General features: G+C 44.2%; 3 protein-coding genes across 6 annotated transcripts; 1 reads left to right on the plus strand and 2 right to left on the minus strand.

Moving 5' to 3' along the window:
* Positions 1–444: 444 nt before the first annotated feature.
* On the minus strand, positions 445–3,175 carry GPR25 (G protein-coupled receptor 25). The gene has a single exon (XM_081010553.1). It carries the CDS (start codon positions 2,145–2,147, stop codon positions 1,026–1,028), a length of 1,122 nt encoding a protein of 373 aa, XP_080866679.1. The 5' UTR covers positions 2,148–3,175; the 3' UTR covers positions 445–1,025.
* A 10-nt stretch (positions 3,176–3,185) lies between these two features.
* On the minus strand, positions 3,186–17,789 carry LOC308479732 (protein FAM107B-like; the record flags this gene model as incomplete). Of its 4 annotated transcripts, none has more annotated exons than XM_081010561.1 (6): positions 3,186–5,647; positions 6,861–7,005; positions 8,097–8,244; positions 9,999–10,035; positions 13,738–13,896; positions 16,074–16,478. In XM_081010561.1, the coding sequence occupies 5 exons, from the start codon at positions 13,759–13,761 to the stop codon at positions 5,531–5,533; spliced, it is 471 nt and encodes a 156-aa protein (XP_080866687.1). In that variant the 3' UTR covers positions 3,186–5,530. The 4 variants fall into 4 exon arrangements, with proteins under 4 accessions (XP_080866687.1, XP_080866686.1, XP_080866685.1 ...); XM_081010560.1 differs by lacking the exon at positions 16,074–16,478 and adding an exon at positions 15,148–15,539 and having other exon boundaries at positions 13,738–15,116; XM_081010559.1 differs by lacking the exons at positions 13,738–13,896; positions 16,074–16,478 and adding an exon at positions 17,185–17,789.
* TMEM167B (transmembrane protein 167B) lies at positions 16,505–19,198 on the plus strand. The gene is made up of 3 exons (XM_081010570.1): positions 16,505–16,646; positions 16,889–17,020; positions 17,797–19,198. Exons 1-3 carry the CDS (start codon positions 16,637–16,639, stop codon positions 17,877–17,879), a joined length of 225 nt encoding a protein of 74 aa, XP_080866696.1. The 5' UTR covers positions 16,505–16,636; the 3' UTR covers positions 17,880–19,198.
* The last annotated feature ends 6,587 nt before the right edge of the window (positions 19,199–25,785 follow it).

Genomic DNA, 25,785 nt, shown 5'->3' on the forward strand with positions numbered 1-25,785 from the left:
CCCCAAGCAGCTGTCCACTGCGGTAATATTGTCCTCAACCTCAAAAACACTCACCCTTGTGTTATGGCTTCAAGCTGGCCAGTCTCCCCACCCTACCCTACCCCACCCCATTTTCCTTTTAGTTGACACCTTCAACATTTCATGCTTAGCTGCTCTCAGCCATAGACTTGAATTATGTGAAAGGTAGTCTTGAATTTATTGTTGTGTGAAGAGTTTTCCTGCTTTTGGTTAAGGAACAAGGTCTCACAAATTTGCAGAGTTATATATTTCTTAATCAAAATTAAGAAAGCTTACTGTAAGAAACCCAGACTTCAGGGAAACAAAACTGTTTGAAAAACTAAATTAGAACAGCTTCATCATGGCAACAGGACATTTAAAACAAAATAAAATAAAATGCATAGCTATTGTTTAGTTAAACATACAATGTTTATTGCTTTTTTGGCAGGTGGTTTTTCACATTATTGCTTCAAAGAATATTTGATATAGAATTACACAACAACTTTTTTCATCTTCCTTCTCTATTCATTTAAGCATATTTTCAATCAAGGATCAACAGCTGTTCGTCAAACTAGTAAAAGCTACATGAAATCTAGATATGGGGAGATAAGCAGATGGCAAGCAACTGTACATACAGCTAAAAGCATTCACTTTTCACCAGCATATATTACTGTAATTGCAACTATTTAAATCTATAATACCACCATTTTAGACAGTTGAAATCATTTTATGAAGTCTTACATAGGTTAAATCTGCCTGCTTATTGTGCAGTAGCAATTGGTAGGCAATTTACATAAGTGGGAGTTGATTTTATGCATTTGATATACATGTTTGGATAACTGAATTCTACCTCCTTGATATTACTGTGATTTACATCAAATGGTCAGAATCTTTATACCCATTCCTTTGGCATACTTAGTACAGGCTTCTAACTCATCTCCCTGCGCTCCTTTCCCCAACTAGCATAGCCCAGAAATCTTGCTGGCTTTTCGCAGCAGTCCAGCCAACATTATACTACTCTTGGAGGGTTACAAACCTACCCCTTTGCTCTCTGGGTCTCCTGCCCGAGCTGATGTTGCTGGTGTGGGCTTCTTCCTGCTGGCAAATAGGAGGCTTGTGTCTGTGGATGAAAAGGACAGGGCTGAACTTTGCACATTTCCCCTTTTGCTGCAGAAAGCAGGGAAATGCTTCAGGGCCTGCTGTCGGAATTGCTGATCCATAAAGACATAGATGATAGGGTTAACACAGCTGTTTGCGAATGCCAGGCAAGCACTGATGGTCAGCCCCCACGTGAGAGCCATCATTGCTGAGCAGCGGGGATGGATGTCCTGGGCCATGGTGAAGACGAAGAATACCTTTAACACGTTGAAGGGCAGCCAAGAAAAGATAAATGCTCCAACGATGGCAAAGATGATCTTGAGGGCATTGTTTCTCCTCTTGCCTAGGTGGACATGGCTTTGAAGCTTGGAGAAGATAGAGCAATAGCAGAACAAGATTACTCCCAAAGGCAGGAGGAAGGTCAAGATGAGCATAATCAAGCTGAAGGTGGGGGAGGGCTCGTCATGGCGCAAATACTTGTCATCCACCGGGTTCAATTTTCTGTAGAATAGAGATGGCATCCCCAGCAGAAGGGAGAACACCCAGATGCAACCACAGCTCATAGCTATGCTCTTCTTGGTGCTGATGGTCCTGGAATCCCACTGCTTGGTCATCACAAGGAAGCGTTCCACACTCATGCCCATCAGGAACAAGATGCTAGAGCAACGGTTCACAGTGATGGCGTAGCTACTCAACTTGCATAGCCCCTCGCCAAAGCACCAGTAACCGAGGGCTTTTGATACAGCCCAGAAAGGCAGGGTGCATACGAAGACCAGGTCAGCCACGGCCAGGTTGAGGACAAAGGTGTCCACGAGCCTCTTCCGGCCTTCCTTTCGTGCCATCAACAGGATCACAAAGAGGTTCCCGAAGAAACCAATGAGGAAAGTAATGTAGTAGACGGTGGGGATAAAGATATAGGCAAATGGCAGTTCTTGCAGGTGGCAAATGTCATAATTCACCAGGTCACCATAATTGTCTATAGCGGATGACTCAAAATCTCCACTCCAGGTTTCAGTCATCGATGATCCAGTCACCATCTGAGCAGGTTCCATCTCTTGTCAAGGACCAACCAAAGAGTATTAAGTTGCTGCTATTGCATAGGCTGGCCAAAGCACTATGATCTGTAACAGGCTGGGTGTCTTTATGTTTTTTTTAAAAAATGGAGAAGTTGTTTTCTTGTTGCTTTTAACGATCTGTGGTGACTTCCTTTTGTTTTCAAGAAGAGTTAAAGGGTGGGGCCAAGCTAGAAGGTATCAGATCAACCTAATTTTGGAAACCCAAGATTGCAGAAAGTGGGTATTGGCATTCCTGGGTGTGGTTAGGGGCACATACGCACTCAGTGGTGTGGAGTGTGCCACGATGTGCAAACTCAATGACAACTGCTTTTCTCGTTGCTGAATTTTGATTTTATTTTTTAAAGTGCGATGAATCACTGGCCATAAACATGCATAAAACAGGCCTTTTAGATGGAGATGTTAGTATCTATAATGGATTTATAGATAGTTTTATATATGTTTTTATTAAATAGCATTGTTTTCAGGATGTCTCAAGTGATTCTTAAACAAAATGATCATCATATACAAAATTGTTTGTCTTCACACAGAGTATAATGTCAAGCTCTGCTCTTTGACACTACTGCTTTCTTTGCAATAGGGCTTCCACCTGAGTTCTCAAATCTATTAAATTACTAGTGTTAAATTAGGTGCCAGGCAAAAACCCAAGCTTTTGGCTAATTAAACAACTTATGGCTTTTTAAAGTGTGTAAGGGTGAATTTATTGCTTTTCTTTGTTACTAGGGTATGTGCTTTGTGTTTTTATATTGTCAACTGCCCTGTGATCTTCAGAGGACAGGCGGTATAGAAATGTAATGAAGAAGAAGAAGAAAACAAGTGTTGCCTGAAATCACCAGAAGAAAATGCCATTCTTAAACCTTATGTTTTTCCACAAATCCTTCATGTTTCCTCTCCTGCTTCCTGCTCATTATGTTAAAATAAGGCCCTGGACATCTGTCCCCAAATCCTGCCTTGATGGCACCACTGGATGTGGGACACAGGTCTGAGGCTGACTACCCATTGGGAACATCAGGAGGGTTGAAAGAGCATATTTAACGAATGCAAACATTTCTGAGAGGCTGGTTTGTTTTCCTTTTAAGGTACTGGAGAGCCAACAACTCGAAAGCATTTAAGTTCACCAGATTGGTTTTCTGTGGTGTTTGAATTTAGTGTCAACAAAACAAAAGCTATCAGCTTCAAGGAAGGGGCACTCCAGTTTCAGCTGCCACGGCATAAACTGCAGGTACCCTATTAAAAGTGAATCCCAATGAATCTGCTTGTTAGTGTATTTTAATGCCCTAGAAAAGGAATAACCTAAGGCTGAGTCTGCACTGAGAAAAGAGGATTTACATATACTTCATGTATGTATACTACATATCCAAACTGTTACATGGTTTTTTAAAAAAACAATAAAATCACCAAACAATACCAGCTGCAGAATGTACTTAAGATGAGGAAAGAAGCACTGGACAAGGCAACATCGGCTCTTTGGCCCACATTCCTGCCCATTCAGATAACCACTGAAGCCCACCACTCATTATGGTTCTGTGGGGCTAAGGTTGGCTAACACATCTGCTCTGCTTCAGGACAGGCACTTCCTTTGGTTATTTCCACAACTAAAGCTGGGAAATCTCTCTTCACCCCACCCATGTGTGTGTGTGTGTGTGTGACCTCACTGTACATGATTTAAGTGTAATATAGGTGTTCACTGTGCCTCCTATACATGAGCATACCCTTTGCCCCACCCCAGATATTGGATCCTTGGACAGATGTGTGTTTTTTTGAGCTCATCTAGAAGTATGGTGGTCATTTACACATTGCCAAAGTGGATGAAATTTGTCACACACCCCCAAAGGACAAAGATCGATTTGCATGTGTTAATTTGCATTCCCTTTTGGGAAGGACCTTAGCTTAGTGGTAGAGCATCTGCTTTGCATGCAGAAGGTCCAAGGTCCAATCCTTGACATCTCTCCAGGTAGGCCTGGTAAAGATTCTCTGTCGGAAATCTTGGAGAGTTGATGCCAGTAAATGTAGACAATACTGGGTAGAGGGACTCATGGCCTGACTCAGCATAAGGCAGTTCCTATGTAAATATATAAATAATTCCTATTATTTAAATAGAAATACAATGCACCCCACCATAATGAGGAAGGCTGTGGCCAGGTGGCCTGTGTGTGCCTGTTCAGTCTGCTGCCTGGGGGCTGTTGACGGGCAACTTCAGCGCCCTCCTCCCTTCTCTCCCTGCTTTGTCTTCAAACTGGGCTTGGACTGGCCAGCCCACCCAACAGAGGATGCCTTCAAAGAGAGGAGTGTGAAAGGGCGCATGGGCAGCCTGTCTCGAAGAGAGATCTATATAAATGATGAATAATAATGAGAGCAATAAGTGTAACGTTTGCTGAAACCAACTGATGGCAGCGTCTCCAGATGAACAGGTCAAATAGCATCATGAACTGTAACTCACCTCCTGCTAGCAATTTCGTTGTGGTTCTTACCAGTACTTCCAGATAAGATAAACAACCAGTCCTGCCTCCACACCTGCGTTTTTGAATCTTTGCCAGGCTAAGCTTGCATTTTTAACTCTTTGCCAGGTTAAGGAAGCTTCCCAACCCTTTCCCACCATCTCAAACCATCCCAAGTTCATCCGCCTGTTATTTGTGCCTCTACTTGAGTATCTCACCATCCTTAATGCTTTTCTCCTGGATGGTGACCTGTGAGACACTTGAAATCGTTCCCTTAATTCTATAGGTAGGAAATTGAGGACAGCAGAAAACACTATCTGGTGTATATTATAGATCCATGATCCTAATACAGCTGCAAACATATATCTCCCCACTAGACCATTCATGTTTCTCCATGCCAAAGTTAGCTTTAATGGTGGGTTATATCTCAATCTAAGCATAGAAAATTTGACACTGGAGCTATCAGGTAAGAGTATTATCAACTTTTTTACAAAGAGAAAAGAGAGGCCTGGATCAGGTGGGAGCCTAGTAAGGCTTGGAATGCAAAAAATAAAAGAAGAAGAGTATTTTCTTTGTAATGATGCATTACTGAATAGCAAAACAAACAACAAACAACCCTCCCCCCCTAAAAAACTAAAAAGGCAGCCATGCCAAGTCACCGCCTCCACTGCAGATTCCAATCTGCCCTTTCATCTCCATGTTTCCTTAACTGTCATGGCTGAATGACAGCCAGCCTCCACCCAAAGCCACCACGAGGCTAGTCCTTGCTTCCGACTTTCTCCTGCTGCCCAGTGCCTGAGGTTAACCTGAGCAGGGGCTCTGCAGGCCAGCAAGGGGAGGCTGTGGTGCATCCTAGGATTCCTCCATGTGATCTTCCATCAAGGAGCCATTCGGATAGAAACTGCACTTGCGGTCACCTGGCTCTCATGTCTGCCTGATGTCCGTTTCTGTAGACAGCTTTATCTTCCTCAGGCTCTCTTTGACAAGGATGAACTCGGGCCGGCCATCTTGCTCGCCCTTCAAGACCAGCTCCCTTTCATACTGTAAAGGAGGGAAAATGTTCAACATCTTTTCATTGGTTCTAGCCAGAGAGACAATTCTGCACAAACACGAGGCTGCAGCCTATTGCAAAACCAACGCCCCTATTGTTTGATTAAATGAAAGTCGTACACTCACACCTGAGCTTCATTGACACTGGATTTAGCAGCAATTTTGATAGGACTGAAAATGCTTGAGGGAGGCATTGCTCCCCATGGTTTACACACACACACACACACACACACACACACACACACACACACAGCTTTTGTCCCATTGTCACTTCTTTTTTTTATTTTATTTTTTGCATTTTCAAAAACAGCATATTTAACTCCCTCCCCTCCCCCTGTCCCACTTACAACGTGTGTGTGTGTGTGTGTGTGTGTGTGTGTGTACACACACACACCCCATATGACTTCCCTTCCACCCTTTTCCTGGTTCCTTTGCTTTTCTACTACTCCGCTTAATCCGCCTCTTTTTAATCATCCAATTTGTTATCTATTAAATACTCTATTTCAACTCTGCTGGATTTACTCGAGATCTGCTAAGCTATGTTTTTGCTTATATTGGTTCTTAACATATTCAGTAAACATTGTCCATTCCTCCTTGGATTCCTTATCTTCATTTTTTCTTATCCCGTTCGTCAGACCAGCCAGTTCAGCATATTCAAACGTTTTACACTTCCTTTCTTCCTTAGTGGGTTCTATACTTGCTCTCCACCTTTGTGTCCCATTGTCACTTCTGATTAAAACTGATTTGGTATGTTTTTGAAACAGTAAAAACACAGCAATATCTGCTTACCAGAAGGGAAGAGGTGCTTGGAGGACAGGGTCTGCGTAATATCAAAACTGTGTGTGTGTTTGGGCCTGGAAGGAGAACTGGCTATCTTTACTTCTGAAGATGAACGATGGAGAAGGAACTGAGAGAGGAGATGCTGGTCACACCTGAGGGGAAGGCTGCCACAAGGGAGAAGGGTTCTATACAATCCTGGGAACTGTAGTTTAAGGGTGCTGGGAATTGTATCTCTGTGGGGGTAAAATGGATTATTTGTGATTAGATGCTGTTTTTGCTAGGAAGACAAATAAGCCTTGATGAGCTGGGTGTGTGTTAGGGATTAATAATATGGACTGATCACAGTAGGATGAAGGAGGTTATAAGACAAACTTGATGTTGTGATACATCCAGAAAAACTAACTGGGGAACGGATGGTAAAGACCTGGTCAAGCTTCTGCTGTCGTTTTCTTAGCTCTTCTTCCAGATCTGTCAAGGGCTTTTGGGTTTCTTCCTGCTGCTTCAGCTGCTTGATTCTTCTGGCTTCTAGAACTCTCTGAAGCTCGGGCTTGTGTTCTGGAAGGATCCCCCTACAGAAAGGACAACACAGCACAAAAGCAGAAGTTGATGAGCCTTTCTTCTCTTCCACAATGCCTGTTATTCTACACCCCCTCCTTCATCCCATTGACTTTCACCAGATTCCATGATAACCCAGGGTTCTCCTGACAAAATATTATATTTGGGCACATGCTTAACTTATCAGACCTATGAAGAACTAAATATGGGCTCTGTAAGAATTGGACTGTTATATTCCAAGCCCTCCTCCTCCAGTGCCCAGTCAAGTCGATTGGGAGTCCCAGTGTGGTTTCTCTCCTGTGTATTGGGCAAAAATCCCTTTCTTATTTGGCTTAGTGGATACCCCGAGTCGCCATACTAGATGCTAGATTTAAGTGCTTTTGAGAGATATCTCATGGACCCACACCCAACAGAGATTGTGCTACTAAACCACAGAGCCTAGGGCTTGCCAATCAGAAGGTCGGCAGTTCGAATCCCCACGACGGGGTGAGCTCCCGTTGTTCGGTCCCAGCTCCTGCCAACCTAGAAGTTCGAAAGCACATCAAAGTACAAGTAGATAAATAGGTACTGCTCTGGCGGGAAGGTAAATGGTGTTTCCGTGCGCTGCTCTGGTTCGCCAGAAGTGGCTTAGTCATGCTGGCCACATGACCTGGATGCTGTCTGCGGACAAACGCCGGCTCCCTCGGCCTATAGAGCAAGATGAGCGTGCAACCCCAGAGTCATCCACGACTGGACCTAACGGTCAGAGGTACCTTTACCTTTAACTTTACTTATAACTATGACAACTCTACCCATGAAAAAGAGGACACATCCTGGAAAAAGAGGACATATGGCAACCCTCTGGAATCTCCTAGGTTCTACACCACCCTGGTATGATTCAGAGCAGCCCCTGCCCTCTGGCAGCCTTGGATTCTCACGCCAACGGTCATGTAAGATTGATTTGATTCCCCGCCTTGTTCCCAATGCAGATCTTCACTCAACTTTTCTTCCCTGGCCAGGGAGGCACCATTTTGTGGTACACCTCAGGGGCCAATGCATGGTATGTTCTCTGTTCAAAGCTTTAGTGCCTAAACTACTGCAATTCCTGGATTAAAGACACTCTCACCTCCTTTGAGTGAAAATCAGTTCCCGGTGCAACTCCCGATGGTGCTTGGACTCCCTCACTGGGTTTGGCAGTTTCTTAGGCTCAATGAGGCTCCTGTGGCTTTCAGATGCCTGGTAGGTGCCATGCTCAAAGCTTCTGCTGTCTCCTTCTGGAACATAATGGCATGACAACAGTTTTGAAGCCTTCAGAAAATTCATTACAAATTTTCCTCTCTGCTATCATACTGTAAATTGGCTACAAAGCTGTTCAGCATCAATTTGTTGAAAGTATTTTTAACCTGCTCTTCTTTAAGGGTTCCAGACTTGTGTAAAGTAGGACCTAATGTCAACAGCACTCTCCCCACAGAGAGTCATTCTCTCTTCCCCTATGAATCCCTGGCCTCACCCACTGAAGTTGGGGGAGTCTGACCCCCAGCGTCATAACACCCTGAAGCTGCTCCCTCTCTGGTCCGTGGGTGGGGCTAGGTTGGTCTTCCCGTTGCTGTTTTCTTGAGGCATGTTGTCCCCTAACTATTCCAGTAGTGAGCTGTGGAAAGATCTCTAAATGTTAATGAAATGGCTTGGGTAGGCATATCATAGTGTAGATCAGGGGTCAGCAACCTTTTTCAGCCGTGGGCTGGTCCACCGTCCCTCAGACCATGTGGTGGGCCAGGCTATTATTTTGAAGGGGAAAAAATGAATGAATTCCTATGCCCCACAAATAACCCAGAAATGCATTTTAAATAAAAGGACACATTCTACTCATGTAAAAACACCAGGCAGGCCCCACAAATAACCCAGAGATGCATTTTAAATAAAGGGGCACATTCTACTCATGTAAAAACATGCTGATTCCTGGACCGTCTGCAGGCCGGATTGAGAAGGCAATTGGGCCTGCGGGCCTTAGTTTGCCTACCCATGGTGTAGATCTTCCTCAATACCTGGGGCTTACTGAATGACTTGGTTGAGAACAAGGCAATTCACATGCAGTTGAAGTGCAGGCTTGAATGCTCTTCCATTTCTGAGATCCTTTAAGACAGGGTTGGCATTGTAATGCAAATGACACATCAGGTCAGTCACAGATGGTCCACCAAGACTTCTGTTATGTTAAGTCTTCCACACAGATTATTATTATACAAATGCACCCCCATGTGGCGAAACCACAAATTCCACCACTGAACATTTCAGTACCTGAAATCTATGGTTGCTACCTCTTTTTTCAACACTCCGGGGCACATTTATACCATTATTTAACCATGAAAACCTTGATAAACTGTTTATAACTCCATTAAAAAATGACCATGTGAATGACATTTAAAAGAGGAAATTTTATGTGGGTTTTAAAAAGGTTTCACAAGGTGATGGAAAAGCTGAACAGAACGGAATGAACACACGCAGTACTGGCAAGGACCTGGAAGAGAATCACCCAGCATTCCCTACCTCTAACAAGGCAGCCGCCCCCCCCCCCACTAGCACAGAGCTAACAAGAAGCTAAATAAAGGGGCACACTTATTTTGATCATATGCAAAAACCCTTTAGACTCCAAAAGAGTACTTGGGGCAAGTTCCAATAGTCACAGGCTGAATAGACGCCATCCTTCTATGCATCATACAACAGACTTTTGCTGCTATGGCCAATTAATACATTCAGTGAGTAAGAGGAACACAACCCCCATTTTCCCACCCCCCAGGTCGTAATGCTTGCATAGTTTCTCCCCATATTTATAACTACTCCCTCTGCTTTTTGCTTAGGACTGTAGGACAGACAGCTGGCCCCCACCCATGCATAAAGGTAAACGCCACATGCACTTCACTGCCCACTTTTATCCTTGGCCACACCCACCACTGGCATGCACTCCCCACATAAGAGAATGCAGCCCTTGGATTGAAGAAGGTACCCCCAGCCTGCTGTGAAATACTCTTACCTGGGTTCAGACTGCTCTTCTGAGTTCTGTATTCACCCTGGAACAGAAAAGGCAGCATTTCAAAAAGCAATGGATCAACAAATGCTTGCACTTCTGCTTTCACCACACTTGCGTCCCAGGGGTATAGTGCTCACCCTGGTTTGGTTTCCTTTGAAAGGAGATCATTTTATAATATTGCAGTTTGTTTACAAATATACAAGTGGAGGCAAACGGCTGAAACACTCCAGTGCCTGGTGCTCGATCTCCAGCTCTTTCACTGGCCAATGCATGAAGGTTTTATACCAAAGTCTCTGTGAAAAATAAAGCTCTTTGCCAGTTTTACTAAAGTGCTGTGAAATTAGCACGTGAAAGGAGCCAGACAGAATAAAATGCAGACCATATTTGGGCCAGTCACTATAATATACCCTCTAGCTGAACCCAAAATCATTAGAATAACCCTCATAATCACCTGCCTGCCTTCTATTGGAAAGGAGTCCAGATACTACAGTTCGCTTCTGGCTCTGGAATACCCAGCTGCCGCTCATAGACCTTCCTTCCTTTGCAAATCAAGCTTTTCCGTCATCCACAGTGCTAATAGGCTGCTTTACGTCTGATGCCTGTGCATTTTCCTAACCCCATGTTACTTTCTGTATGACATTAATTTGCCCAACTCTTCTATTTTGCTCTGATCATTCACACAGGATCATCTCAACCTGATGAAGCTATTCTGGATCCCTCGGTCTCTCTGTGCAGCTTTGAAAGATTAGGTTTTCCATCTCCGATGAGATTTCCCTTTTAAGCCACTGCTGATTAGCCTGTCATCTGTCAGGCTCAGGTTTGTGGCCGCCTCATCCAAAGTAAACAATGCAATACTATTATAATGGCATAGATGCCAGCAGGCCTACCCTGCCTTTTCCCAGGCATTTAATGGACACTGAGAAGATACTAACAACACATGGGGGGGGGGGCATTATACAAGAGCGTTCTGAGCTTCTGCCCAGGCATCCTCATTACTTTTCCCCTGCATGGTCTTACAGAGGAGCAAATGAGTACTTCTGTTAATGTACCTGCACATAGACTTTCAGCAGGTCAGACAAAACCAACCTCTATTTCTTCTACATCCTAATCATATGGAGCTGCGGGCAAAGCAGAACATCCCTAACACATATCCAGGGCCCGTCCAATACATTTTGCTGCCTGAGGCAAAGGATATGATAACACATACAATCTCCCCACCACATATTCCACCACAGACAAGCTGACCAGACAGGCAGTCAAATCTTACTTCAACACTTGTGGTGAGGCAGTGTCCACCATTGAAACTGAGGGCAACAGGCTAGCTCAGAGCATGCTCTGTCCTCCAAAACCTTGCTGCTGCCTGTTCAGTCACTGCCCTGCCTGGTACCCATTTGCTGCCTGCTCAGACAAAGGATGCCTCAGCATCCGTCATGTGTGCCAAGAAATGCATTCACATACATAGTGCCTACTGGGGTGTGTAGCCTGGGCTGGCTGCCTCTCTTCCTGTTTGCTAGGTCAAGGCTCTGCACTGGGAGATAACTAGGTGAGACTGCTGGCCACTGCCAGAGTGTCAGTTCAGGAGGATGGGAGAAATGGCTGGGGGGGTTCAGGAGCAATTGGGGGTGGGGCAGTTGCATTCACTACCTGAGACAGCTGCTTCCCTCCATCTAATCGTAGGGTTGGCCCTGCCTGATCCTTACAGGTTTAAATCTCCAAAGACAAACAACACATTTGCTAGAGGAACGTACTGCAGCAGCAGCAGCAGATTGAATGCATCATTCAGGGGAAAGACAAACATTCCTGTTAGGGATTTCTTAGATGCCAAGTTTTAGCAGTTATGCTTAAAGAATAGCATGTGCTGCTCCCCTTCACCTGATGTGGCTCTTTCCCTGGAAAACTAGCTCAGCTGCTTTAAAGTTGTCCTCAAAACCATCATCTCCATGCCTATGAAGTTCAGGAACATAAATGCAGCTTCATCAGTATTCCTTCTGCCTTTAGACCCAATCTCTCCCCTTTTATTGAAATGTTGATCAGTGTTGCTTTGCTCTGCGCCAATTAAAAGCTCATCCATACTGTAGCTTTATGTGGATAATGTGCCCTCATTAATTCTCCATTGTCCATATGATGTTATCCTTCCCACACTTTCCCCTCCCTTGATCTGGATTTTTTCATACCCTCTCCTTTTCAGAGCATTCCTATGAGCAAATCCAGGTTGAGGGAGGGGAACTTGTGGGAAGGAAGTGATACGGAGATAGTCCTATGGATGGTGGAGAATTCATGGAGGTACAGAAAACTTACTACCCGCATTAAGCGACAGTTTGAGCAAGCCCTAAGAAATACAAAGTTTCATCTTGCTTCAGCTGAAGTGTGAACAAACCATCTCTAAAAGTAGCCTTTCTGGCAGATCTACCTCATCCTTTTCAATTAGGATTTTGGTTAGGTGGCTGTGGAGAGGAAAGGGGATAGGTTCAGTGGATCAACGTAAGAGTGAAAATGATGACTAGACATAGAAGCAGGATTAAGTATAATCTAGGAGTTTATCCCTGCAGGAGGTTGTTTTGCGGGGGCAAGAACTGTTTCCTTCACCTGTATGTAACAGGACAGGTCTGACACAATTACTTTTTGCACCATAACAGCCCTGTGTTGAAGAGAGGTTACCAGAGGATTAACACAGAGCATGTGTATGACACTATGTCCATCTGCACTGTGGGTGAACAACAGTTCCCATCTTTTGCATTTCTGAGAAATATGACAGCACCGTTTTCTAGTGTGTGAGATGCCACATCCTCTACATAGTCCAGATGTAATGGAGGGTTTAGTCTTTCTGTGAGTAGCATAACAATTGAACAATACGTTTATTCCCTATCTTGGCTTTTCATTAAATGTAAGAGAAATGTGTGGGTCAGTGCTAGAGGAGGGTAAAGGTAAAGGACCCCTGGACGGTTAAGTCCAGTCAAAGGCGACTATGGGATGAGGCACTCATGAGAGGGAGAAACAGGAGACAGAGGAGGAGAGGAAATATAAAGAGAAATTGCTTCTAAGGCAGAAGCAGCCTTGTTGGTGCTCACATTAAAAAAATAAAATGTATTTGCTCTCACACTGTAGGACACCAGTGGGGGGAGTACTTAGCCCCTAATGAAGCTCTAATAGTGAAATGGTGCAGCTATAGGGAGTACAGCCTGCCCTGTACCCCATATGGTGCCTGTTCCATCCCCAGTGGTCAAGAAAGATTCAGTGGCCAGGCTGGGTGGCTGCTGTTCCTGGAATAGAAGGGATGGCATCTTGTCCTTCACTTCAGGAAGCAAAATGACTTGGGCCAGCCCTGAGGTCTAATATACAGTATGTTGTTCATTTCAGATTTAAACCATTATACTTACTTAATCATTCATACTACACAAAGCCCATCCACTCATCAGTTTAGAAGCAGTCAAGATGAAACGATTAAGCCCAAATAAAAAGGTCATATAGTATTTCTAAGAAAAGCTCAGGGTTAAGCTTCCAAGAGCCCCCAGCAGATGAATATTCCACAGTTGTCAGCCATCAGAAACACCTCTGCCTCTCGAGAGATTGCTTTATAGATTGCCGTATTGCCATGCTTCTGTTGTCATATAGACTTAGTTCAAAGACTGTGTACGCAACAGAATGTGGCCGACTGATCAAAAAGATCTCGTCATGATGTCAGGGATATGACAGACACAGGCTTCATCCCCTTTATCAGACCATCAACAAGAAAGCTACTCACCCGTTTTGATTGTGAGGCCCCCATGGCACTGACTGGAGGAAGCTTTTCCCTCCTCACTCTCCTTTCCTTTAAAGCTGTGGAACGTTGTCTCTGAAGTACTTACTGTGCCAGAACAGTTTAGCACTTGGCTTCACTTTCTTCTAGAAAAACACCTGTGAACTAAGTCCTCCTGTTGATTTTCTTGGCAGTGGAGACGGTAATGTGATTGTGGATGGGCCCTGCTTCTTTTAGCAGGCTCTTCACAAAACCTATTAAAGCCCTTAGACTAATCCCTGGGTGTGTTGTTGGATGTAAAAAAAAAAGGGGGGGGGGGACAGGTGTCATGTGACACGTTCCTTTAAGAACCTTTGGCTGATTAAGCAGAGGATGTCATTTTCCAAGTCTGGAACGCTGAAACATTTCCTAGGGTATCAACAAGGTTCAGCAGAAAATGGATTATTGAATTATGCACCCTTTAATTATTACAAATCAGATAAAATTGTTTGGACTAACATCTTAACAGAGCAATCCTAAACACCTATTACATTGCTGGGTCTGATGATTTGCTATTACTGCTATAGCTCAGCTGAGAAAGGGGCGCACACACGGGTAGAAAATACCAAATTGGTGGGAACATGGCAGACATGCCCATAGCATCTCTAGAAGCTTCACCAGTGCTGCTGCCAATGCCCACCTGCTGCCCCCATACAGTGGCTACCAATTAACTCACTACGGACGTGACCCCAGTGCAGGAATTTTTTGTTCATGCCATTTATGAAGATTACATTCTGTTACACTGCATTTTGTGATTCTGTACCAGTGTATGAAAAATTGCCATTCCTAAATGAATCCAGAATCTTTGGAATTCTGGAACTGCCTCCAGTTTCTTTTCAACAAATAAAATTCTCAATAAAGAGAGGATGGGGAAGCAGCTTGTATAACCCACATATTTTATTTTATAGCACATTCCTATACACACCCACTCAAAAGTCACAGTAAGGCTGTAACCTTATTCACAAGGGGACTTCCTTCTGAGTTCTTATTGATAAGACTGGACACTCCATTAGTAGTTTTGTGCATGTGGTAGCATAGCAGTGTGACTAGAGATTAGAATGCTACTGCTACAGCACTATTTTTAGTGTTGTATGGCGGGGGCGGGGGGAGGTGTCTGCTTACCATTTCCCTACCAGATGAGCCTTCTGTTTTGGCCAGATGGCTTAAATTGGAGATGCACAATTACCGGTACCCATCCCTCTAGTGAAAGCATAATTTCTATTGTGTCCATTACCCCTTCTCTTCTTTCTCCCACTAGTATTTGCCCTATCCATAGAACTTCTATGAGGAAAAGGTTTCACATGTTCTGAGCCCTTTACGCTACCCCATGAAGATAAGAAAGCAGCCTTGCCTAGTTAAAAACATCATTAAAAAAACCAGTCAATCTTGGAATGATGTGGATCCCTATTGACCTCTTTTAGAATGGTAAGAATGCACTGTATCTTCATACAAGCAAGCAGTGGATTTGGGGAATGGGGCTGACTGGATGGTTGAGATTGCTCTGAATCTTTGGAACTCCCTATTGATATTTAAGCTGACACACTTTATTGCTTTAGACACCTGCTGAAAATGTTTGTATTCCAGCAAGCCTACCCAGACATTACTGTTTGTGTGTCCTGATTTTGTTTTTTATTAGTAATTACTTTTTATTATTCTTACACACTGCTTAATTTTTTTAATTAAGTAGTTTTATATTTTTTAAGTATCCCACCCTTTATGCTGGTCTATGACGTCTATGATGCGGGTGGCACTGTGGTCTAAACCACAGAGCCTAGGGCTTGCTGATCAGGTCGGTGGTTTGAATCCCCGCGATAGGGTGAGCTCCTGTTGCTCGGTCCTTGCTCCTGCCGACCTAGCAGTTCAAAAGCATGTCAAAGTGCAAGTAGATAAATAGGCACCGCTCCAGCGGGAAGGTAAACAACGTTTACGTGTGCTGCTCTGGTTCGCCAGAAGCAGCTTAGTCATGCTGGCCACATGACCCAGAAGCTGTACACCGGCTCCCTCGGCCAATAAAGCGAGATGGGTGCTGCAACCCCAGAGTCGTCCGTGACTGGACCTAACAGTCAGAGGTCCCTTATGACCATAATAAAGATTTGTATTGTATTGTAAGTGGTTTATATATTTTTTGTTTTTGCTTTAATTATATGTGAATATTGAGCAGCATTGCAGTCTGTTAGATTATTTCATCAGTAGTGCTCGATTAAGTGACAGCTCTTGGAAGTACAGTATAAGTCCCTGTCTGAGGAACGATTATAATGCACTGTAACTCCTACTCCCCTGTCTATAATATGGAGGTAAGTAACACTGGACTACATGGCAGGGTTGTTGTAAGCGTCGCTCCCCGCATTAGCTATGAGAAAATTATAACAATATTGAGCAGTTTATTTTTCTGCTACTACAGAATCATCTGCATGGCGATTAAGAAAAAATAGCTAGAAGAAAGGTGAGCCCGTCCCATTCACATGTTCGCATCCCACAAGAAGATCGAGTTTAAAATACTCCCGTCCCCTTTTTTGTGTGTGTGTGGCTGCCAAACAGCACTTCAACAACACAGTCCCGGATTTCTGCACTTTTTTTTCAAACAAAAGACAGCACGAAAACAAAAGATAGCAGGAAATCCGGTCGCGAGACCCGCCGCTGACAAGCCAGGGCGCTCTCGAAACAAATCGACCAGCCGTCCTTCTGCTAGTGCTGCCTTGATGCCGCGACACGCGCACCCACCTTTCTAGGAAGAGGCGAACCATAGAGAGCGCTCCATCGCCGGAGCTCTATTGGCGGCACTGGAAGTTCCGGTGCCGCGCTGGCCGTTCGTTCATTCTGGGCGATGCGGTGACGAGACCTGGTCTGGGCCTTGCGGGTTTCCGTCATGGCTAACGGTGAGACGGGTGGGGTGGGGGTTTGCCTCAGCGGGGGCTGCCCCGCAAAGTGACCCCGCGCCTTGTTCCTCCTCCCTGACTAACTGCCACCCCCACCTTCCAGAGCGGGCAGCGCCCTCGGGGCGAGGACCAGAGGCTGGCCTGGGGGCTTCTTCGCTAGACCCCCCCCCCCGCTGCCCGCCACCCTTAAGAGCCGGGAGGCCCTGACTCAAGACGGCCTCTCTCTCTCTCTTCCCTTGCAGTGTATTCGCTGGACGGGCTGCTGGTGTTCGGGTTGCTCTTCGTGTGCACCTGCGCCTACTTCCGGAAGGTGCCTCGGCTGAAAGTCTGGCTGCTCTCGGAGAAGAGGGGCGTCTGGGGGGTATTCTACAAAGGTAAGCCTCTCGCTCTCAACGCCAGGGATCAACCGGGAGGGAAGGCGAAATGGGTGGGAACAAGTCTGGGCAGCCTTCACAAACTGCCAGGAGAGGAAGAAGTTCTTTGCCTATTTCATGCCATAAAATGTTCATGACATAAAACGTTAAACAAACAAACAAACCTTCAAGGAAATGTTCCTGACAGTTGGTAGAATGGAGTTAAGCTTAGGAAGCGTCTGCATTGTGACTTGGGATGCATCACAACAGGCTTGTTTATGCGATCGGTCGCTTCAGAGAGTGGGGGTTTGTTGATTGGTTCTATGGTGAGTTTTGATAGCTGTTTTTTTGAGGAGCGTGGGGAACCACTTGTTCCTAGGATCTCTAGGTTACAACAGGACAAGTGCATAATAAATCTTGGTTCTCAGCTTCATTCTTTTAATTGCTTAAGAGCAAACAAAATTGTTAAAGCTGCTGTAAAAAAAAATACTAACTTCAGTAGAACAGAACTTAGTAAGTGGTAAGCAACAAGTACTCACTGAGGTAGAACTTCTTACTGTTCAATTCAGACAGAATTTGCATCTCTCCCCACCCCTATTAACCATTTCTAATATGGTCACTAGGCAATTACTTGGTAAGGAATTTGGATTTCCAGCATAGTTGAGTTTGATGCCCTTCCATTAGTTTATGTGGTAATAAATACGATCTAGTGCTTATACTGAATTCTCACAAAAATTCTAAGAAGTAATGTGTGCTCTATACTGTTACAACTTGTAAATGTCTCTCTTGTTTTCCAGCGGCAGTGATTGGTACTAGACTCCATGCAGCAGTGGCAATATCCTGCATTGTAATGGCTTTTTATGTCCTCTTTATAAAATGAATCTCAGCACTTCAGATGGACAGTGTTGTTTGAATGAAGATGCTAAAGAAGGCATATCTCTTTTGCTTCAGAGGACAAAATATCTCTTAGAGGAACTGACACAGAACCCTGCACAGATGTCAAGGGGAAATTCTTCTATGACCAAGCCTTTTTTGAGACCAAGGGAGTGGCTTTTATAACAGCAACCATCGTCTGTGCTTCTAGCAAGCTTGAAAATGATCAACAAAGATTGTTTTATGTGCAGATTCTTAAAATCAATACTACAATTTGCACAAGGAAAACCATCAAATGTTTGTGGCAAATGGAAGTGAATAATTATGTTTCCAGAATCTGGCACAGTATAGAGGGGGGAAGGATTTGCATTCCTGGTGTTTTAAAGGGAATTGCTCTAAATCCCAAAAATGTAATAATGAACAGCAAAGTACAGGTGTGGATTTTGCTTTCATTGGCTTTTTTTCTTTTATTAATGCACTTTTAAGATTGGAGGATAAAGCTATCATAAAAATTAGTAACTGGATATGGTAAAATAGCTAGTAATAGAGTAAAATCTTTGCACAGTTCAAAGAAGTGTTTATGCACTTTTTACCCTTGAAGGAAAAAAAACAATCTGAATCACAAAGGAAATAAAATGCTGTTTGGTGATATATTTGCACCACCTTGGCATAATTAACAGCCTTACCACCTCTTGCAAACAGCCAAGAATGGCTGAAATGCTGCAAGTTCTGTAGCACACAATTAATAATTGACAACAATTCAAACATACCCAGTTTTTGGATGTTGCTGTGTAGGAGAAAGCAATGGGGACATATGCTGTTACATAAGTTAATAGATGTTAAAATGTTTAAATTACATTTAAAGATCGTAACTTGTATATTTTGGAAAGTGTATAGACTTTAAAGGTGAAAGATTTATGTTTGCTTTCTTTTTTTAATGATTCCCTTTTATGTTCTTTTTCTTCTTCACTGTCCTTATTTGAATTGTACTCCCTTTTAACCTTGTCCTTACCTTATAGGAAGTCATCATCTAGAGTAAAAGCAGCTACAGTAGAAGCAGTAAAAGTGCATGTTTTATTTTAAGTTTTCAATGTTGAAAACTCTTGATGGACAGAAATTCACAAGTAACTTCAGGACTGGGGCATTTTTTAAAAATCCATAGTTTGCATAAAAGTGAAAAGGCAAGTTTGTATGTCATCACAGACAGGAACTGTCTCTTACCGCATTTTTATAAATTGGCAAGAAGTACACTGGAGCCCTAACTGGGCCTTTGGGTATTTCAGAAGTATGTGTGTGAATAAACCTGCCTTATTTTTCTTCCCCATACTTTGTATCTAATAGCCTCTTGACATTTTATTTCTTATTTTCATGGGTGGGAACTGAAGGAATATGAATGAATTCTACCAGCTGCATGTTCCAGGGAACTGAGAAAGCAAAAACCAAGTTTAGTGCTCACATAATGTTCAATTCCTGTTTAGAGTGGTATTTGATTTGAGAGTGGTTTTCTGATACTAAAATTAAGATGTTTTCAACTTCAAAATAAGTATAAAAGCACAGACTCAATGCAATACAGAACAAATAAAATTGTATCTAAAAAAGGTAAAGGATCCCTGACAGTTAAGTCCAGTTGCGGCGCTCATCTCGCTTTACAGGCTGAAGGAGCTGGCGTTTGTCCGCAGACAGTTTTTCCAGGTCATGTGGCCAGCATGACTAAGCTGCTTCTGCACAACGGAACATCGAAACCAGAGCAGCGCACGGAAACACCGTTTACCTTCCCGCCGGAGCAGTACCTATTTATCTACTTGCACTTACGGCGTGCTTTCAAACTGCTAGGTTGGCAGGAGCTGGGACCGAGCAACGGGAGCTCACCCCGTTGCGGGGATTCGAACCGCTGACCTTCTGATCAGCAAGCCCAAGAGGCTCAGTGGTTTAGACCACAGTGCCACCCGTGTATCAATTGTATCTACCAATTGATAAAACAGTACTATTATCCAAACATTTCTGCTGCAGTTTAGGATGCAGTGCTGCAAATAAGGCAAGTTTTTTCTTTGCCTGCTAATCAATATTCTAATTTCTGCTATGTAAGCCAAATACCTATATTTATCTAGTGACTGGAGGAAAGATTTGGGCCTTAAGTCCTTGTAAAGATGATCATTTGCTTTCTAGTTCTGTTTTTTCCAAGGAATGTAAGTAACTTTACAAGAGATTGAGAATCCATAATAACAAGTTTAGTTAATACGTACATGTTCTGGGGATGTGTAAATCACAACACCAACCAAAAATCTAACTAAGAAGCAAAGACTGCTGTTGGTGGGAGTGTTCCATAAATGTGCCAGGGACAAATCTGAAATATCCTGTCTTCCTTTACTTCTATTCTTTCCTTTTGAGAGGACATGAAGTGTAGGAATTGAACACAGCATTCAGCTTGTCAGGCTTTTAGAAAACAGTATTTTTATACTAATGGTGCTATATAATAATTTATGACATGTAAAAAAATGTAGTTTAATATTACATTAGAATTTATGTTTCCCAATATATTTCGTGTGTCCAACTTGAGAGAAACCATGCCAAAGGAGTCATGATGCCATGGGTTGTGGTTTTGCAAGTGTTTTTATAATGAAGAAAGCATAACTGAAATAGATCTGTTTGGTGCTCTTAAGAAAATGTAAAGTTTTGGTACTCTTTCAAAATTTATCCCTAGTAACAAAGTGTGATACTTTATGAACAAAGCCATGCTATGTACCAAATCATTTTGATCTGCTAACAGAAAGTGCTGTTGAGTTGTCAATATTGTGTGAGTTTCCAAGCAGTTAAAGTTACAGGAAAAGTAGTTTTCCTAGCATACTGCTTTGATTCTAATTTTCGTTGCATAAAAATGCAAGAAAGGGAAATATAAATTGAAGAGCCACCTATCCAGTAAGCCTGCTTAAAGAGGTGCAGAATCTGTAAGGCAGGTGTTGGAATCATTTGGCCCTCCAAATGTTGCTGAACTTGGAGGTGCCATCTTGTGTCTGATGTGTCATGTGTGTGTGATGCCACATGCACAATGTAGATCTGTGATGTCACATTGTTGGGAGGAGGCTGAGTGGGGAGCCCAGAGCAGCATGGCTTCCTCTCTTGTACTCAGGAGGAGCTAGCCATTGGACAGTGTTGCAGTCTGCTTCCTCAAACTTCCCAACATCAAGGGGGCCCTGCCAGCAAATATTGAGGGGGGTGAAGACCCCCTCCACCCCTAGGTGTTGGCACACCTGGCTGAACTGCAACTCCCATCAAACCCAGCAAACATGGGCAATGACCAGGGATAATTAGAGTTGTAGTTCAGCAACATCTGGAGGGTTAAAGCTTCCCCAAATCTCTTGGTAAGAGGAAATTGGCAGCCTTTGCCACTGTATGAAAAGGTTATGTGCACAATTATACTGTAGGCATGTGTTTAGTGAAAAAGTAAATACAAAATTATATAAAAATGGGAATAGATGGTGTTTTTCTGTTTTCTTCACAGTGCTCTAGCCTGTTCAGCTGCATCTGTATTTTCTGTTCAGTTTTCAACCAGTATATCAGGAAAGCTTATTGGAATCTTTACTCATGAAAAAAACCTTCAAGAAATTCAAGACATGTTCGCTTCAAGAGAGCATGAATTGATACAGCAGTGAGAGCATCCCTAAATATGTCTGTACTTTTAAAAAAATAATAATTGGTTTTTATAGCTCAACATATTGAATTCCATCTAGTTAAATAGTCTTTAACACCTTAAAGACTAACAGTTGTATTATGGCTTAAGCTATCATATCATTCATGTTGCATAGTGTGATTTGTAAAATCAGTATGATCAGTATGTATCTCTTTTATCAAATCTTTATTCTAGCCTTCCTCTGTGAGCTCAGTATGACAAGGATGTTCTCCACATCAACCCTGCAATGTAGTTCAGGCTGGGAGAGTGGACCAAGATCATTGTGTGAGCCATTCTATTACTCTTGAAAAGCTTTTATTGCTTGACTTTGTACTCCTGATTTCTTGCATGGAGTGGAATGTCAACTTCACACACAAGCATACATTGAAAGGGCAGGTCCTAAGCTGGAACTAATCGTTAGCAGGAGAAGGTGAGTATGTAAATGGTGTTAGGCAATTAATGTGTACTACTTTTAAATTAGGTACGTGGGTGGCGCTGTGGGTGAAACCACAGAGCCTAGGACTTGCTGATCAGAAGGTCGGCGGTTTGAATCCCCGCGACGGAGTGAGCTCCCGTAGCTCGGTCCCTGCTCCTGCCAACCTAGCAGTTTGAAAGCACGTCAAAGTGCAAGTAGATAAATAGGTACCGCTCCGGCGGAAGGGAAACGGCGTTTCCGTGCGCTGCTCTGGTTCCCCAGAAGCTGCTTAGTCATGCTGGCCACATGACCCGGAAGCTGTCTGAGGACAAACGTCTGCTCCCTCGGTCAATAAAGTGAGATGAGCGCCGCAGAGTCCGTCACGACTGGACCTTTACCTTTACCTTAAAATTGTTTTTAAACTCAATTTTTTTTAACTAAAATAATGCAAGAATATTGAGAAGAGACCTTAAATGTGCATTTGTGATGGTGGTAGCACGTCTTTTTGATCTTCTGGTTTGTTTGCTTTTACAAGAGTAAAAGCTGCCTCTGAGAAAGTCAACAAGCTAGAAATATATTGGGCAAATAAACCATCCCCGGTTCACCATTGGAGGCCGTCTGTTTATGTTCTTTATTTTGGTGTTATTCCATCTGCCCTTCCATTGAAAAGCTAGCACTGCATTGCAAAATTCTATGAGTTTTATCCAAAGATGTCCATGCACGATCAGAATGGTCTCTGCCTTTCTTTACCCCTGTGGCAGCCCTTTGTGTGACCTCAAAATTTGGTCTGGAGGGTTTTAGTGTCCCTGGAGGCAGATTTCAGGAGGATTTGGAATATCTCATAATACTAAACCAGGGCTGCTAAATTTAGTAGAGTGAGTATTGTTAGAATTGTAACTCTAGTTACAGCAAATGAAGTATTGCACTGCATACCATTTAAGTGTCCACTTACAGCCCCTCAGCTCTTTATGCAGTGGGTCTTTTTCCATTTGCCATTGTGGATAATTGGAAAGTGGTATTCTGTAGGAATGGCTATGAAAACAGCTGTAGCTTCTAATATATTTTACTGTTATTACAGAGACTTCAGCCGCAAGCCCAAGTACATTTATTTTTAGAATTTACTAGGAAACCAATTTTATATAACATAATGGGACTTTTGTTCTGATTATGTTTGTATCTCTTGTAACGGTGAAAGCAAGCCCAGTTCTTGCAGCTAAGGCAAACAATGGCTAAGTGAACAAGAGTGTGTGTGTGTGCTTGGAAATAAAACAGGGCTTTCTTGCGCCAGACAAACCATGGCCCAAAGCCAAGATTTGTTCTTGGCTAACAGTGCGTTGTTGCCTTTGTCCATGGAGTTTTCTTGGCAGGGATACTGGAGTGGCTTGCCGGTTCCTGCTCCAGGTGGATCACGTTTGGTCAAAACTCTCCACTATGACCTGTCCATCTTGGATGGCCCTGCACGGCATAGCTCATAGCTTCTCTGAGTTATTCAAGCCCCTTCGCCACAGCAAGGCAGTGATCCATGAAGGGATCCCAGTAGTAATGTATGGTAATGTATGTTTTCCCAGTAGTGATGTATGGAAGTGAGAGCTGGACCATCAAGAAGGCTGATCGCCGAAGAATTGATGCTTTTGAATTATGGTGCTGGAGGAGACTCTTGAGAGTCCCATGGACTGCAAGAAGATCAAACGCATCCATTGTTAAGGAAATTAGCCCTGAGTGCTCACTGGAAGGACAGATCGTGAAGCTGAGGCTCCAATACTTTGGCCACCTCATGAGAAGAGAAGACTCCCTGGAAAAGACCCTGATGTTGGGAAAGATGGAGGGCACAAGGAGAAGGGGACGACAGAGGACGAGATGGTTGGACAGTGTTCGTGAAGCGACAAACATGAGTTTGACCAAACTGCGGGAGGCAGTGGAAGACAGGGGTGCCTGGCGTGCTCTGGTCCATGGGGTCACGAAGAGTCGGACACGACTAAACAACAACAGTGCGTTGTATGGGAGACAAATCACAAGCTGGTTTTGGATACAAGGATAACCCAGACCATGGCTTTCCCCTCGGTAGCATGGCAACGGACGACGAAAAAGATTTCTAAAGTTTGCCCTCGAGTCTCCAGTAAAAATGCAGGGCAGCGAATCTGCGGCTGGCTAGCTTGTCTACCATAACTTTATTCCCATAAAGGTCAGTTATTTTGCCCTCGGTGGTGACAGCAGCTGGCGAAGGGCGGGGGGGGGGAACATTCTTTAAGCAGCACGAGCGCTTCCAAGTTTTACTGCTGTTTTGGGGGCTGGGAGGGAACACAAGCCGCTGCCCAGCCACAGATTACGCCAGAATTCTGAATGTCACCCCGATTTCCTTCAGGGAACTTGCCCACTTGTATCCCGGAGTCTCCGGGGTTGGGGAGGCTATGAGCGAACAGGATCTGCGAATCCACAAACCCCGCCCCTCTCTTGATAGTTGAGGGTGCCTCGGAAGAGGCGGGGCACTCAGCAGGGACCGCGAGAACGCGATCTGCGCGGTTCCCATCATGCAACGGGGCTGGGGTATAAAAGCCGGAGGCGGGGCGCGAGGCGCTTCTTCAGAGAGTAGCCAGGGGCAGAGCGAGTGGTGTGTGGCTGTGGTGGGGCGCGGAAGGTATGTGTGGGGATGCTAGGGGGTACGTGCGCTGCGTGAGGCGTGTGCATGGGTTGAGTGGCGCGCGTGTGGAGCCCCTGCGCTACGGCACTTCTTTCCTCATTTACACGTTGATCTTATTTGATCGGGCCGGGATGCTGCCGCCTCCCCAGGCCTGAGATGAGAAGAACCCTTCTCCCTGCGAAGCCCTCGGGCGCTGTGCAGTGAAGCAGGTGAAGCGAGCGGGCGGCGTTTTAAGCCGGAGGTGATGAACTGATCAGATAGACGAGGCTGGAGGCTGCGGGGGGGGGGGTTCCCTTCCCCCTCCTCCTGGCCAATGTGTATCGGAGCGATTCTGATCCGGCTCCACCGCAGCAGCTCCGCCTGAGCCGCTCCTTTGTTCCTGCCTCGGGCGTCTTCCTTTGCTGCGACAACGACTCCCGCTCTCCATCCCCGTCCCTCGCACAAGGCTGCTGGCTTTCCTGAAAAGGCCTTCCCAATAAATTCTAATGGAATTCGCGGTGCGAAAACAACTTGGAACAATTAATTCTGGCATGCTCCCCCCACCCCCGACTTCATTCCATCTAGTGGACTGATGGTGAGATGGGTTGTAGTCCAAGAAAGCTCTTCGTTAAGTCCTTAAGGTGCCATAAGCCTCTTCCTTGTGCTATAAACGGACACTTGCAGGCTCTGTTCAAAGAGTTCATGATGCTTGCATGTTCCGTGGTTCCTTCTGTGGAACCATGCAATGTTTCCCAAGCTGTGCCCGTGTCTTATAGGGCTGCTTCTCAAATTGTTGCCACCATGTGGAGGCTGATAATACAGTAACAATTAAAATGGCCTCTGGGGGTTAAAATTACAGAAAGCAGGCCTCGCCTAAGACTCCTATTTTAAGTTCTCAAAATGACAAAGGGAATCTACAATTCCTTCTACCTGCCAGCATTTTCATGTGCTTTTGGAGTCAAGAGGAGGAAGACATGCTTAGGGAGATTGCTTGCTAGGCTAAATTGAGAAATAATTGGCCTGTTCTCATTTGAGTGTATTTTTTCTTGAATGTTAAACATACAGTGGAACCTCTGGTTATGTACCATCCTCCTTATGAACACTTCAGGTAATGAGCTCCGCTAACCTGGAAGTACATGCTCCTGGTTGCGAACTTTGCCCCAGGATATGAGCGGAAGTTGCAGGGCGGCAGCGGGAGGCCCCATTAGTGAAAG

Source organism: Podarcis pityusensis, assembly GCF_964106645.2.
Source record: "Podarcis pityusensis genome assembly, chromosome: 6".
Lineage (NCBI taxonomy): Eukaryota > Metazoa > Chordata > Lepidosauria > Squamata > Lacertidae > Podarcis > Podarcis pityusensis.